Raw genomic sequence first — 15,860 nt, 5'->3', positions numbered from 1 at the left:
AATCAGGAGACTTGTTCCATATTACACTCTCAGAACTAGGATTTTACAGTCTCTTTCAGAGGCACTGTGGGCAGTAATTACTTGTTCCTGGGTCTAGGATCTCCCACAATTGCATCCAGCTCTGAACTGAGAAGTGCAAGCCATCCAGTTAATAGGGTGAGCAACCCACGTGGTACTGTGCGCCCAGCCGAGGATAGTTTCAGAAAGTCAGGCATTGCCGTGCGTTAGCACCTACTGGAGTACAAAGCCATTCTTCCTTTACTCAAGAACTATTGAGGCTGCCTTATTCTTGTTTGTTTGGTTTTTTTTGAAGATGTATACTAATTTATTTTCACATAAGCATAGGTGGAAATTAGTTATTTTTGAAGGAGAGAAATGCAGAAATAGATAATTATATATAGTTTTTCAGTTTATTTTCCCTTATAGGTTATTATGAAATATTGGGTATAGTTCCCTGTGCTCTACAGTAGTCCTTATTGGTTACCTCTTTTATACAGAGTAGTGTGTAGTGTTCATCTCAAACTCCTAATTTATCCTCCCCCTTCCCCCTTGGTAACCATAAGTTTGTTTTCTATGTCTGTGGGGCTATTTCTGCTTTGAATATAAGTTCATTTGTATCTTTTTTTTTAGATTCTACATATAAGCAATATCATATGATATTTGTCTTCCTCTGTCTGGCTTGCTGCACTTAGTAAGATAATTGCTAGCTCCATCCATGTTGTTGCAGATGACATTATTTCAGTCTTTTTATGGCTCAGTAATATTCCATTGTGTAACTATTCCACTTCTTCTTTATCTACTCATCTGTCAATAGAAATTGAGGTTGCTTCCAGGTCTTGGCTATTGGAAGTAGTGTTACAATGAACATTGAGATGCACATAGCTTTTCAAATTATGGTTTTCTCTGAATACATGCCTAGGAGTGGGATTGCAGGGTCATATGGTACCTCTATTTTTAGATTTTTAAGAAATTTCTATGCTGCTCTTCTGGAGAAGGTAATAATAATTCCTGCTGGCTCTTCTGGAGAAGGTAATAATGATAATAATAATAATAATTCCTGCTGGCTCAGATGGTAAAGAATCTGCCTGCAATGCCTGAGACCCAAGTTCAATCCCTGGGTCGGGAAGATCCCCTGGAAAAGGGAATGGCTACCCACTCCAGTATTCTTGCCTAGAGAATCCCATGGACAGAGGAGCCTGGCAGGGTGCAGTCCAACGATCACACAGAGTCGGACACAACTGAAGTGACTTGGCAGGCACACACAAATATTCCTCTCCATAGTTGCTATACCAACTGACTTTCCCACCAAGAGTGTAAAAGGGTACCTGTCTCTCCATACCCTCTCTGGCATTTATTATTTGTAGACTTTTTGATGATAGCCATTCTGACTAGTATAAAGCGATACCTCGTTGAAGCTGTGATTTGCATTTCTCTAATAATTAGTGATGTTGAGCATCTTTTCATGTGCCTTTTGGCCATTTGTATGCCTTCTTTGGAGAAACATTTATTTAGATCTTTTGCCCATTTTTGGTTTTTTTTTTTTTTTGAGCTCTATGCACTGTTTGTATATTTTGGTGATTAATTCTTGTTGGTTGCATCATTTGCCAATATTTTCTCCCATCCTGTAGGTTGTATTTTTGTTCTGTTTGTGGTTTCCTTTGCTGTGCAAAAGCTTTTAGTTTGATCAGGTCCCATTTGATTATTTTTATTTTCACTAATTACTGTAGGAGACAGATCCAAAAGGATATTGCTGGGATGTATGTCAAAGAGTATTCCACCTTTGTTTTCCTCAAGGATTTTTATAGCATCTGTTTTTACATTTAGGTCTTTAATCCATTTTGAGTTTGTGTTTTGTGTATGATGTTAGAGTGTTCTAATTTCATTCATTTGCATGTAACTGTTCAGTTTTCCCAGCACCATTTATTGAAGAGACTGTCTTTTCTCCATTGTTTATTCTTTTTTTTAAATTTATTTATTTTAATTGGAGGCTAATTACTTTACAATATTGTAGTGGGTTTTGCCATACACTGACATGAATCAGCCATGGGTGTACATGTGCCCCCCATCCTGAACCCCCTTCCCACCTCCCTCCCCATCCCATCCCTCAGGGTCGTCCCAGTGCACCAGCCCTGAACACCCTGTGTCGTGCATTGAACCTGGACTGGCGATCTATTTCACGTATGGTAATATACATGTTTCAATGCTATTCTCTCAAATCATCCCACCCTTGCCTTCTCCCACAGAGTCCAAAAGTCTGTACTTTATATCTGTGTCTCTTTAGCTGTCTCACATATAGGGTCACCATTACCATCTTTCTAAATTCCATATATATGTGTTAATATACTGTATTGGTGTTTTTCTTTCTGACTTACTTCACTCTGTATAATAGGCTCCAGTTTCATCCACCTCATTAGAGCTGATTCAAATGCATTCTTTTTAAAAACTGAGTAATATTCCATTGTGTACATGTACCACAGCTTTCTTATCCATTCACCTGCCGATGGACATCTAGGTTGCTTCCATGTCCTAGCTATTGTAAACAGTGCTGTGATGGACATTGGGGTACACGTGTCTCTTTCAATTCTGGTTTCCTCTGCCCAGCAGTGTAATTGCTGGGTTTTATGGCAATTCTGTTTCCAATTTTTTAAGGAATCTCCACACCGTTCTCCATAGTGGCTGTCCTAGTTTGCATTCCCACCAACTGTGTGAGAGGGTTCCCTTTTTTCCGCACCCTCTCCAGAGACTGCCTTATTCTTAAGTGCAAGTCCAAACTGACACTCAAGGCCCTCCCCAGCGCTCTTCCATTCACTTCTAAGCACTCTTCCTCTATCCCTTCCAGCAAAACTGAACTGTTTATTATCTTCTGGTCTTCCTAGCTGTTTTGCTTTCCCACTTCTCTTCCAGCTGTTTGTTGAGCCTGGAGCCCCCCACCCCATCCACTGCCCCCACCCCCGCTCACATTTCTTTCCTTACTGTTCTTACCCCATCTCTGTTTTTTTCATACCCCAGCCATCCACTGGGGACTATTTCAGTCACCTCATTTTCAGCTTCTCCTATTCCTTTCAACAGAATGGATTCTCTCCCTTTCTTGACCTTCCTGGTGCTTTGCTTGGGCATCTGTCTTCTGCTGCATTATGGTCTACCCGGTACTGTTACTTTGCTGGGTACAGTTCTTAGTAGCTCCCTCCCCCCTCCCCCTAGGCGTTGACCTTCCCGACAGTGGGACTTTTGTCCTAGACACTTCCATATCTCACCCAGTACTTAAGTGCCTTACTGAGTAAATATATTCAGTTGTTGTGAAAGAGGCAACACAGAGAAGACTTTTGAATCTTATACTCTCGAGTTTTCATTGCACAAATCTCACCCTTGATGATCCTGCCATAATGTGGTACAAGCCTTCCCAGTTTGTATTCTACTGGTTCTTTTTTGAAAAAAGAAGAAAAGATTATGAGGTCAAGTAAATTTGGGAAACTTGCCTACCATACTTCTTTCTGAGGAACCGCAATCCATAGAACATGTGACCAGTAGAGGAGCCTGTTTTAACTTGATTAAGTGCATATCTACCAATTTGGCCTCAGAACCATGCTCTCTACTCTGCGTATGCACTCATGTCCTACACTGCAGTTCTCTGGGAAATTCTTGGTGGTGTAGACTGTGCTGTACTCTCTACCGGGGATTGGGACAAAGGACTCCACAAGTATGAGGACCAGATATTGAACCCTTGTGAGACGATACCTTGGTTCTGAACAGAGAGCAAGGAATCCATCCAGATACCCGTCTTGTGCCTGGCTGGGTTTAGGCACTTCCTCTGCCAGCTGCTGATGGCTTGTGGAAAGAGGCTGATTCTTCATGAGAATATAATAAGAACAGACTTGAGATCATATTAAATGAGTCTTAGGTGAGGCACCTGGCTTTTTTAAAAGGCACTTTTCAAGAACATTATTCTCTACATGAAAGACAGGAAGGAATTCAGTAACCAAATGAAAGAGATTCTGCAGGTCTCTTCAGAGGAGCACCTTTTCCACAAGGATGTGTGGTCCATGGACTGGCCGGCCTGCTACCTTCGCCCAGGTTTCCATGGTGCTTACCGCTGAGCAGCTGTTTCAGAAAGGAGCATGGGCTGCAGGTGTTCAGGAGATCATAGGATCCCAAAGCAGCTCACAGCCATCCCGCAGACTGGACTTTTTGTTGTTGTTGCCTTTTCCACTTAAAGCTCTATAACTAGACAAGCAGGTGGAGAAGTTGTCGCCATGTTTTAGCTCTTCTGCTCAGTCACCACCCGTCCTCCGTCCCTTTTGATGGCACTGGTCATCTCCATGGGCAGCCTCATATCCCGAAGACTAGTTGGAAGGCCTCAGCACTGGGGGCAGCTGTCCAAGGAGTGAAGGGCCTGTCAGCCAACATTTCTTCCCCTTGTCCATCAGAACTTGGGGTGGGGGTGGCAGGGTTGGGTTGGGGGACAGAAACTGAAATGCAGGTTTGCTCATCAACCAGTATTTCCTACAAACATAAATATGTAATCATAGTGTTTGGGGACTTTTTATGATGCAGACACTTAGTATGGGTTGGAGAGGTTCGTTTTATAGTCTTGAACAAGATCTCTCCTGAGGGACTTCCCTGGTGGTTCAGTGGAAGAATCTGTCTTACAATGCAGGGGACGTGGGTTCAGTCCCTAGTCAGGGAACTAAAATCCCATATGCCATGGAGCAGCTAAGCCCACGTGCCACAACTAAGACCCGATGTAGTCAAAGGAAAAAAAAAAGATCTCTCCTGACGTGTGTGCTCTTCTGGTTTGTTCACAGTTCCTCAGCACTTTGTTTGCCCCCTTAAACTTTGTCATGGAAAAAGTGGAGAGCATCCTGCCATCCAGTCTGTGGCACCAGCTGACTCGGATCTAGGGGAGCCCACCCGTCCTTCCACTCACCTCGCTCAGCAGGCTGCTGCCATCTCTTTGTGCCAACTCCTCGTGGACCGCAAGAAAGCATGACTTTGAAAAAGGGAAGCCATTCCAGGATTTTAAAACCTTCATGAACTGTCTGTTCCATATTAAAAGCTGTTTTTGTTGTACAAAATTCATTAATGTTCAGTTCTATTATATTTTGCCTTCAGAAAAGAAAAAAGTCAAAAATAAACTTTTGTGTATTGCAGCAACCTGTTGTGTCTCCCAACCCTAAAATCATTGGTATCCAAATAAATCTATAGGTTACATTTAATTTACTAAGGCCCCCAAATCTGCTGAATGCCACACGATGGTATTCTGAGCTGAGGGGACTCATTTCAGCAGGCGATTGGCACCCCTTGGCTTGGAAAAAGACTCTCTTTGGCTAAAAAGCACCATCTTTTCAGCTCCAAACTGTGTGCCCTCATAGGCCAAATACACAAAAGAAACTTCCAGCATGAATAACAGGAAGCATGAGTGAAAAGTATGTGCCATCACAGGTTGTTCTGGTTCAGAGACTCTACTCATAGAATAGAGCTCAGCACTTTAGTTCCAGGAATCATTTTGGTTCGGCTTTCTGAAATTTGTTGTGAGAAGAAAACTTCTGATGAGAAGATGCTAACCCAATAGTCTATTGTAGAACCTGCCCACTTTTCAACATTGACATTTTTAAAATGTTTTCTCATAAGGGTAATTTCTTTTTTTATCATCTTGCATTCTTGATGCGTGCATGTGAGCGTTCTTTGAGTGTTTTCGTGATCTGAACCAAAGTGGTCGTTTGTCTTCACCATCTTTGAAAGCCTTTTCCATGAGTCACACCTGCCGAGCATGCATCTGGCTTTACTTAAGCAAAAGAGAAAAATAAATAACCTTGACTCCTCTTCTGAAGTGAAAAGTACCTCTATTCAGAATCTCAATCTAGTGCTTTATAAAAAGGACTGTCCTTTACGTGATTTGTTTTCCCTTTTGTTTAGAATCCTGAATCTTTCCCCATGAGCGTTACAGTAGGCAGTGTTGGGGAAAGCACCACACCACAGTCCCCTTGGCATTCGGACTTCCTGCAACCTCCTGGTCTTCATTCAAGAGCAGAGTCAAGAGGCAGGTAATGTTTAGGTGCACAGGCCTTTTCATGCTTCGGGCAAGCTTTTTTCTCTACCTCCTTTGTGCAAAGCCACGGCAGGCATAGGCAGTTGGCTCTTGCTCTTATGAGACTATCTCAGAAGAAACTAAACCCTATATCCACATCAGTAGTGCTGCTCTTGGGGGCAGGGTTGTGTCTGCTTCGTTCACCTCTGCCTCTTCTTCCCTCAGCACAACTCTTGACCTGGAGTGATGCTCAAATGATCTGTTGGACAAATCAATGTAATATATGATAAGCACAGATAAACTTGTATTCATTTTCAGAGTAATGAGATTGGTTCCAGCAGAGAAGGATCAGGGAAGCCTTAAAATTATAATTTGGTGCTGAAAGAAAAAGTAGTAATTATTTCATGCAGTTATTTAACAGATGAGGAAACCAAGGTCGAAAGAGATTTCAACCTGTTCAAGTTGAGACTAGATTGCGATAAGCCTTAAGTGAAAGGTTCAAGAGCCTGTAGGTGATGGTAAGTGGAAATGGCCCAACACGAGTTGTTGTTAGAAACCCCAGTTGCAGGAAATACAGCAAAGAAATGTAACACACAAGGATTTAAAAGCACCTTGTGAATTTAATAATTAGGACTTTAGAGCAGTTCCACAGAGAGGGGAGGCCAAAGTTAGAATTCGACGGGTAAGGGGAGTGAATGGGAGAGGCGAAGGTGGAGAAAAGATGGTGACAGAATGAAGACTGCAGAGGGAATAAGAGGGACATTTGGAGGAATGAGTCCATGGTCCAGGAGAGGAGCTAATCATTGAGCTAATCCTTGTCTTCTGCCTCTCTCTTCAATACTCTGTTCAACTCTCAGGGCAACCTTGACTCACTCTCACCATTCTGGCCTCCCTGGGCGTGGACACCAGGTAGGTTGCTGTATTCTCAGCACCTGCCTTCCATTGCTGCTGCTGAGGACAAGCATTCAGGCCTTTTTAAGGGTTATATGCAAATCTGTGGAGAGGCAAAACCAGAGCAACCAGTATGTCAGAGCAATTTTTAAGATGACTGATTTTACACAGTTCTTACATTTCTTGCCTAAGCTCCACATTTCCTGACCTTCGTAAGATGGCAACTGGAATTCAAGTTGCATTTCTGCCTTCTGCTTTTATTTCTGTTTAAGGGGACATCAAAATCCATCCCGATGGGCTTTCCTCTACAAAGACACTTCCTCCCAACAGGACAGTAAATGTCCCATGGACTCAACTTATATGTGTTTTTTGGAATACAAATGCACACACTCTATAAATATTAGCAAATTGGATCTAGCAATATATACAAGAGACAGTGTGACCAAATGGAAAGGTTGAATTTTAGCTTCTTTTATCAGTATTTCAGTATCAATATCATTCTGTCTTTATAAAAGAATTGGGGAGCTTTCCATATTTTTATATGGCCCAGAATAATTAAACAACAACATTATGTGCTCTTCACCAGTTAGATAAAACTCAGACATGAAACATCTAATTTTAGTGCTTTGTGAATGGTAGGTCTTTGATCACGTTTTTGCTAACTGTAATGGCGATTGGTCTATGCAAATATTCTACTTTTTATGTTTGCCTAATTTCATGTTTGCTACGAAATTAATGCTTTCTCTAAGCATCAGATGTATTACCACAAAGTTACCCAGGTACATCTTTTATTGTATATTTAATCTCTCCTGTATTTGTGGTAATTTCGCTTTTCTCATTCCTAACTTTGTGTATTTTTCCTCTTTCTCTCATTGTCCACTCTTTAATCATCTTCTCAAAGTTTATCTTAAAGTTTTGGATCTGTTGATGCATTCTTACTTTTTATCTTGTACTTTATTACTTCTTCCTGATTTTCCTAATTCCCTTAGATGAGTACTTGGTACATTTTTATGTTATTTTAGGAAGGAGGTATTGAAGGCTATTAATTTTCCTCTAAATGTAGCTTTCTTGTTCCATAGATTTTGCGGTTAAGCATTCTTCACTCTTTGCTAGAATTTTGTGTTTTGCTTTCTTTTTATCCAAGAGGGATCACTTTGGGGGCCTTTTTTCAGTAATTAGTTCTCTATTACTGCCTTGAAGGGATTTATTTTTAATATTGCTCTGAAATATCTAATGAAAATATCAAAGATGTTCAACTACTACCCCCAAATACGGTAGACACTGACACCTCATATATATGGACTGCTGCTGCTAAGTCGCTTCAGTCATGTCCGACTCTGTGCGACCCCATAGACGGCAGCCCACCAGTCTCCGCCATCCCTGGGATTCTCCAGGCAAGAACACTGGAGTGGGTTGCCATTTCCTTCTCTAGTGCATGAAAGGGAAAAGTGAAAGTGAAGTCGCTCAGTCGTGTCTGACTCTTAGCGACCCCATGGACTGTAGCCTACCAGGCTCCTCCGTCCATGGGATTTTCCAGGCAAGAGTACTACTTCTAAGTACATTTTTGATCCCTGTTTCCAACATTTTTTAAAAAATTACATCTTGCTTCAGTGTAGACCTTCAGGGTGGCGTTAAAATATCTAAACCATGCTTATGTCTCTTCCACTGTTTCTGTTATTCTTATTCTCCCTGCCTCATGGCCATGCTCTTCACCAAGCAAAACCAGCTTCCCATCACATATTTGTCTTCTGCTCTGCTGTCATGATAGCTCAGGCTGTATCAGGAATTGAAATGTAAAAAAAGATGGTGGGGGCTAGAAGGGCTTGAAGGAACTTGTCTTGAAGTTCTGGCTTTTGAGGGTCAAGAATGGCTGAGATCAAACAGGCATTGGCTGGAATGAGAACATATAGGCAGAGGTGAATTAGCTCTCTATCAGGAATGCTCAGGGGATGAAGACCTGCAGGTCTTCATCTTCATAATTCTGTCTCCTTCAGAGTAACAACTGTGAGTCTCCGGCAGGAGCAAAGGGCAGATCAGAAGCAGGTTTTCTTCCCCTCTTTCTCCAGCTTGTCTCTTGTTTTGACCAGTTCAAGTCCATTTCATAGTCCCTTGGATCCTCAGCCTTGAATCATGTGTGTGACCAATCTTAGGAAGAAAATCTCTGGAATTGAACTCCTCAACTGACAGTCATCATTAGGCAAGCAAACTTCAAGTGGGTCTCTTTTTGTCCAGGGGAGGGGCAGTAGGTTTTGATTTTAGAAGATATGTAATATGTTCCTGAAGTCTGGTGGCTCTTGGCTTCTGTGCATATGGCTGTCAGACCTGATGCGCCTCCCCCCAACAGGCTGCCCATGTGAGCTTTGCTGCTTCCTTTCTGAGTCTGGGTACAGCTCGCAGGCCCACAGGCCACCCCTTGGGGCCTCTCAGTTTCTCCACTCTCCCTCAGGTTACCCAGTCTCTTCAGTGGAAGCATGTCCTTGCCAAAGTCAGGGCACTTTCAGCTGCTTTTTGGATAGTTTTCTGGGGCACAGTACTACAAAATCTGGACTCCTGCTTGAAATAACAGAAGGGAAGATGCTGGGAGAAAATATGAATTAACATCTGAATGATAATCTGCCCCGTAAATCAAAGATGACCTCCTTCACTTCCAGTATAAATTAGTTTCATTTGCTCTCTCATTCCTGTAAGTGTATTGAAATGTGAAGTAAAAGTGAAAGTGTTAGTCACTCAGTCGTGTCTGACCCTTTGCAAGTCCATGGACTATAGAGCCTGCCAGGCTCTTCTGTCCATGGAATTCTCCAGGCAAGAATGCTAGAGTGAGTTGCCATTCCCTTCTCCAGGGGATCTTCCCAAACCAGGGATTGAACCCAGGTCTCTTGCTTTGCAGGCAGATTCTCTACCATCTGAACTACCAGGAAGCCCATACTGAAATGTATCGAAGACCTACTGTGTGCCAGGGGTAGAATCATGCTCTCCCCACTGCACCTTGAACTGCAGCTTTGATCACCCTGCATTATTTGTACATTTACTTGCCTGTCTCATGCAAAGGAAACTTAAGTTTTACATTATACACAACCTTGGGATCTGGAACTGGCAATTCTGTATTCTAGAATATAACAGCTCAATAAATGTTGGCAGGAAGGTAGGACGGACAAGGTAGAGGAGAGAATGATGCTAAATCAGAAGTGAGCACCCTTTTATAGAAGTCCAGGGAAACGATTATTAAAATGAAATGAAATACATTTATCCTGTTCTTGGGATAGCAGCTTAATGAGGAGCTTTTGTTAAAACTTTGCCCACTTATCATTATCTTTGGGACACATTACTTCTTCCTACTCTATGTTCCCCAAATAATCATTGTTCGTTTTTATGGTGCATCAGATACCACATCAGGGCAGGGCCTCTTTGGGTCCTCCACACCATGTGTGGAGTGGATGCAGGTGTCATGCCACCGAGCAGCTGCTGAGTCAAGGAGCTGGGTTTGAGCCGTAGCGTTGGGGGCCACTGGTCTTGACGCTATGTGGCCACAGGGTACTTGCTTGCCTGCCTCTAATTGCCTGCCCATCTGGTCTTTCCAGCTGGAGGCAGAATATTCATTCACTGCCTTTAGGCCAGGGGGACACTGCCTGTCAAACACTCCAGAAAGAGGCAGAGCCTGAACAGGTTTCTAAAGACAAAGTGGGCTTCATGTTTTTCTTCACTTTTCATCCATGTGTGTTGTCATGGAAGGCAGGTAACAAAAGTTTCTAGAGTAGATGATGTGAGTACAGACCCTCAGTGGATTTTGAGAAGCATTAGTTGGGCGAAATGCTCTCAACGATAACAGGACAGTTAACCATTCTCTTGGAAATTCACAGTACCATAAGCCCTGAGAAGTCTCGTGATGAAGAAATCCACGTAACCCAGCACTTCTTCTCCTGCTCATCAAATCATAGATCACCCTCCTCTTTCATGAAGAAGACTTATAAACATCTCACAATATTCATTTTGGAAAACACTGGACAAGACCAGTGCTGAATCAGAAGGAGGATCCCACCGACAAGGCGTGTGCCCCTCAGGTGGGACGTGGTCATACATCCTGGCCAGGTGGGACCTGCCTGACAGAATTAGGGGGAACTCAGGGTGCGCGCAGCCTCAAACCCCTGCCATGCTCCCTAATTGGCATCAGGTGCTCTGTGTCCGTTTCTGAGTCCCCTTGGTGCTGGCCATGGGCCCCCAGGAGGGTCCTGGGGCCTTTTAACTGTCTCTGGATATCAAACACAGCTGAAAAAAGGGGCGAGATTAAGGACTGGGATAGGTGTCGTAATTCAAGGGTTCTGTTTTCTCTCCAATTATCTGAGAAAAACCCAGTGAGAGAGCCTGTTAAGAATTGGTTTTTTGGCCACGGTGACCAGTCAGTAACTGTCACTCTCTTGCAGTTCCCACCAAGTGCGATTTTTCAGCAACCCCACAGCCTATAGGTCTTATATCTAACAAATTATATTTTACATTATTTGTTTTAAAAGCTGGTTAGTGACAACTAACATTGTCCCTCTGCAATTAGAATCTGATGTCAGAGTGAGAAAAATCCCTTGTTCACTGGGAACTCCCATGTCACTCATTCTGAATTAATGGTATTTATTCTCCCTCGTTGTTTTATTCCTAAAAAATGGCTCCCCTGGTTACAGTGTTATGTTAAGCATATTACATGTGACTCCAAAATCAGTTCATATGTTACAGCTCGGTACGCCCCTTGGGTATACACTTCTGAGTAGCTCTCACTCCACAGTTGCAGGTCTGCAGTAGTGGAGCCTGAGAGCATTGTCTGTTCATTCCTGGCTCCTTGTGTTTCCTGGAAGTTTTCTTCTCCTGTTATTTTATACTCCTCAGGGAAGATGTGCCTTCCAGTGGGAAAAGTATACCTGGGGAAGGTGGAAAGTATTTTTATCTAGAGTTTTCTGGAGAGGAGATTAGAAAGTGGTGGCTGTTTGGGACAGTGAGCTTGTGGTCTTCTGGATAGTTTGGAGCATGAGTGGCTGCGCTGATTAAGGGAGGCAGGAGATGGTTGTGGCAGAATCCATCAAGACTATTGACAAAAAGCCACAATATCTTTCCTTTTGCAACATAACATCAAAATGAGTTTTTGTTCTCTACAGTCATTAAGGCTTTGTCTTCTGTGGCAACCATGCTCTTAAGCGTCTGTAATGTAGTGTCATTTATAGACATTTACACTTTGGGGGATTTCATAGGGTGTAATCTTTAATCACATCAATAAATCCACAACGACAATGTATTTTTATCCAAGCACAAAGTTCTAATGAGCCATCAGCTTCTTTCTTTGCTCCATTCACTCCTTTCTTCAGCATATATGATGCATTGAGTTCCATCAATGAACAACAGAAAAATCCATTGTGCTCATGCTGGTGAGCTTGTGACCACAACAAGGCCACAGTCCTCTGGGGAAAAAGTCCTTGTGGGCCATCCATCTCTCTGGCTGGGAGTTCTCACATGGCACCTGATGCCAGGCAACACCTGTTAGCCTTCTCCGGGGTGTAGCTTTTCTGAGTAATAAACAAACACAGTGGAACAGCCAGCATGTCGTATCCAAAAGGACTTAGGAGACTACTCTCACTGGGCCCCAAAGACTCTCAAAAGGTGAACAAGTCAAGAGCCACTTTTCTCCTGTGAACTTTGCCAGCTCTGATTTCCCCACATGCTTTCTTTCAAACTATCTTAGCCACTGCCTAGCACAGTGTGATGAGCGCCAGGCACCTCTCTTCTTCAAGATAAGAGGAATCTTTAGAGGAAGAGTGACTGCCTCAGGTCCAGGGCATGAGAGCCTCTGGAGGCCACTGCCATCTCCATCAGCTGCAAAGGTGAAGGCCTGAGACCCTTGAGAAATGAGAATCAGATTGTGTCCAAAATACATCTCAACCTCTTGGGGCTGTCTGTACCCATATAAGGAGCTGGTCAAGAACTGTTTATCAGAAAGGTTCTTGAGGGCAAAGAGAACCTACGGGGCACTTCAATTAGCTGAGCAGGCCCTGGCTCAGCTCTGATGTGCCTGCAGCTGTCACCAGGAGGGGAATCAATGGCATTGCTACTGAAGTCTCATATGCAAGGCCTACAAAAAGCCCCTTTCCCTCTCCTCAACTCCTCTGAACATCTTTGCCCATATTTGCACAGGGCCTTGGACTCCAGAAAAATGTTAGAGTGTAAAAATAGCCAAGCTATAGGTAAGTAGGTGTTTTAATCGCCTACATTAATCAAAATGTCAGATGAGATTGTCCAATGATCACTGGTCATCACAGCCACAGACATGTCTTAAAGGATCATTCAGTTAATCCACCTGCTTTCCCAACATGATCCAAATAAAAACAGAGAATATGAGTCATGACAGCTGCCCCAGGGCCTCATTTCTCTGTCTTGCTCCACTGTGATTATATCCACTGACAGCCTCCACCCAAGCATCTACAACAACACAAACAAGCTCCATTTGGCTCTCAGAAACATCTTTATATATGTGGACTTTCAGGACTTCTGTATATTTGCCTTCAAAATTATCTTTAGATGTGTTTTAGTTCAGAAGGTCTCACTAGATGCTTGAAAAGCAAATTGGATTTTCAAAAATTAGGAGCTCTCATATCCCACAGTCAGTTTTCCACCACAGTAAGGACTGATCTAAGCTTTGAGGTATTAGTTTCAATTTTATCCCTCCAGGATGCTTTCTTCGTCTCTCTTATGAAATATCTGAATCCAGATTTGATTTTCCCTGTCAGGTATAGGAGGCTTTTCCAAAAAATTTCCCTTTATGACTGCACTCAGAACTTCATATTTAATGTCTCTCTCTGTCCTCCTGTCAGATTATTAACTTATTCATCTTTGTATTCTCAGTGTTTAGCACAGTATGTGCATTGCTGCTGATCAGTAAATGCTGAGCGGAGAAAAGAGGCAGAAGTGGGGCAGGGGTTAGACTGCTAGAAGTGTTTTCTTCCCAAGCTGTATCATGTGAGAACTTAAGATCCCAGGGTTCAGGGCTGGGGCAATGGCATCCCTTGTACAATGTAACTTGATAGTTGGAATTGAAATATTTTGTCGGGTGTGTTCAGAACCAGTTTACAGGAGTCACCTGTAGAGTATCACTCTCTCCGTGCGTTAGTTGTAAAGGGCAAGACCAGCCTAAAGAAAGGTGTGAGGCTGGGACTCCTGAGAAATCCCAGATCCTTTTCTTGATCCCCACATCTCATCCACAGTCCACAGTCCACTGTAAACCATAGACTTCTGGAACTGGAAGATATATAAGGAGTTGGAAGGCTAAGCTGAACTATTCAAAACAGAAATTAAGAAAGCAATCTCATTTACAGTAATAAAATATTTAGGAATAAACATAATGAGGGAGATTATAAAGATGTGACTGCCATCTATAAAACATTGATTAAAAAAAGCTAAAGAAGATACAAATAAAGAGAAAGACACCCATATTCATGAATTGAAAGATTTAATATTGTTAAACTGTGCTACTACCCAAAGTGATCTGCAGATTCAGTGCATCCCTAACAAAATCTCAATCACATTTTTACAAAAAGAGAAAAAAATAATAAAATTCATATGGAATTACAAAGGACCCCAAATAGCCAAAATATTCTTGAGAGAGAACAGAGCTAGAGCTATCACACATCCTAATATCAAAACATATGACAAAGATACAGTAATTAAAATAGTATGATACTGTCATGAAGACAGACATATAGACCAATTGAACTGAATAAAGAGCCTAGGAATCGACCCATGCATATACACTCCACTGACCATCTACAAGTGTGCCAAGAATAGCCACTGGGGAAAGGAGAGTCTCTTCAACAAATGATGCTGGGAAAACTGGACAGCTAATGCAAAAGAATTAGATCGAACCCTTATCTTACACCATACACAATCATCAACTCAAGGTGGGTTAAAGACTTAAAGGTAAAACTTGAAACCACAAAATTCCTAGAAGAAAACACAGGGTAAAATTTCATGATGTTGGTCTTGGCAATGATTTCTTGGATATGATACCAAAAGCATAATCAACAAAAGCAAAAATAGACTAGTAGGACTATAAAAATGGAAGCTTCTGCTTCTGCTCTGCAGAGGAAACAATCAACAAAGTGAAAAAGCAACCTATGAAACAGGAGAAAATACCTGGAAACCACATAACCAATAATGGGATTAATATCCAAAATACATAAGAAACTCATGCAAGTCATTAACAAAAAAGCTTAATAACTTGACTTAAAAATGGACCAAGGACTCAGATAGATGTTTCTTTAAAGAAGATATACAAATGGCCAACAAGTATATGGAAGGATATTCAGAATCACTAATCATGAGGTAAATGTAATTTAAAACCAATGAAATAAAAAAATAAAAATCCCACAACATTATATCAACCTGTTAGGATGGCTATTATCAAAAACAAACAAACGTTACCAAATGTGGGAGAGGATACAGAGAAACTGAAACCCATGTACAGTGTTGGTGGGGATGTAGAATGGTACAGCTGCTATAGAAGACAATACAGAGGTTCCTCAAAATAATTTTTTTAAAGTACTACTATATGATCCAGTGATCCCACTTCTGAATGTTTATCCAAAAGAATTGAAATCAGGAGCTTGAAGAGATATCTGCACTCCCATGTTCATTGTAGCATTATACCCAAGAGGTAGAAATAACCTAAATTGTCCATCAATGAATAAATGGATAATAAAGAAAATGTAGTAAGATATACAATGCCTCAGCCATAAACAAGAAAGAAATTGTGTCCTTTGTGACAATGGGAATGAACCTCGAGGCCATCATGCTAAGTGAAATAAGCTGGTCATAGCCTGATTCTATTGTATTAATATGAAATATCTAAAGTACTCAAACTCATAGAAGCAGAAAGTAGAATGGTGAATGTCAGGGGATGGTGGAGGGAGGAATGGGA

General features: G+C 42.0%; 1 protein-coding gene across 28 annotated transcripts in view; it reads left to right on the top strand.

Moving 5' to 3' along the window:
* The window catches only part of ST7 (suppression of tumorigenicity 7), a 315,966-nt gene that overhangs the window by 258,415 nt on the left and 41,691 nt on the right, over positions 1-15,860 (top strand). For 19 of the 28 annotated variants that reach the window (XM_081537855.1, XM_081537863.1, XM_081537852.1 and 16 more), the window contains one exon: positions 4,803-5,151. The exons of 2 other annotated variants lie outside the window; for them this stretch is intronic. In XM_081537855.1, coding sequence (XP_081393981.1) covers positions 4,803-4,898 — 96 coding nt within the window. In that variant the 3' untranslated portion in view covers positions 4,899-5,151. Of the gene's footprint in view, positions 1-4,802; positions 5,152-5,913; positions 6,042-9,803; positions 10,067-15,860 lie in introns of those variants that run through there. 7 more of the 28 variants (XM_081537850.1, XM_081537845.1, XM_081537844.1 and 4 more) reach the window with 2 other exon arrangements.

The sequence above is a fragment of the Giraffa tippelskirchi genome, chromosome 10 (genome assembly GCF_054371585.1).
Source record: "Giraffa tippelskirchi isolate mGirTip1 chromosome 10, T2T-mGirTip1v1.2.pri, whole genome shotgun sequence".
NCBI lineage: Eukaryota > Metazoa > Chordata > Mammalia > Artiodactyla > Giraffidae > Giraffa > Giraffa tippelskirchi.
Note: the sequence above shows the minus strand (reverse complement) of the source record. Positions and strands in the feature narration are given on the sequence as shown.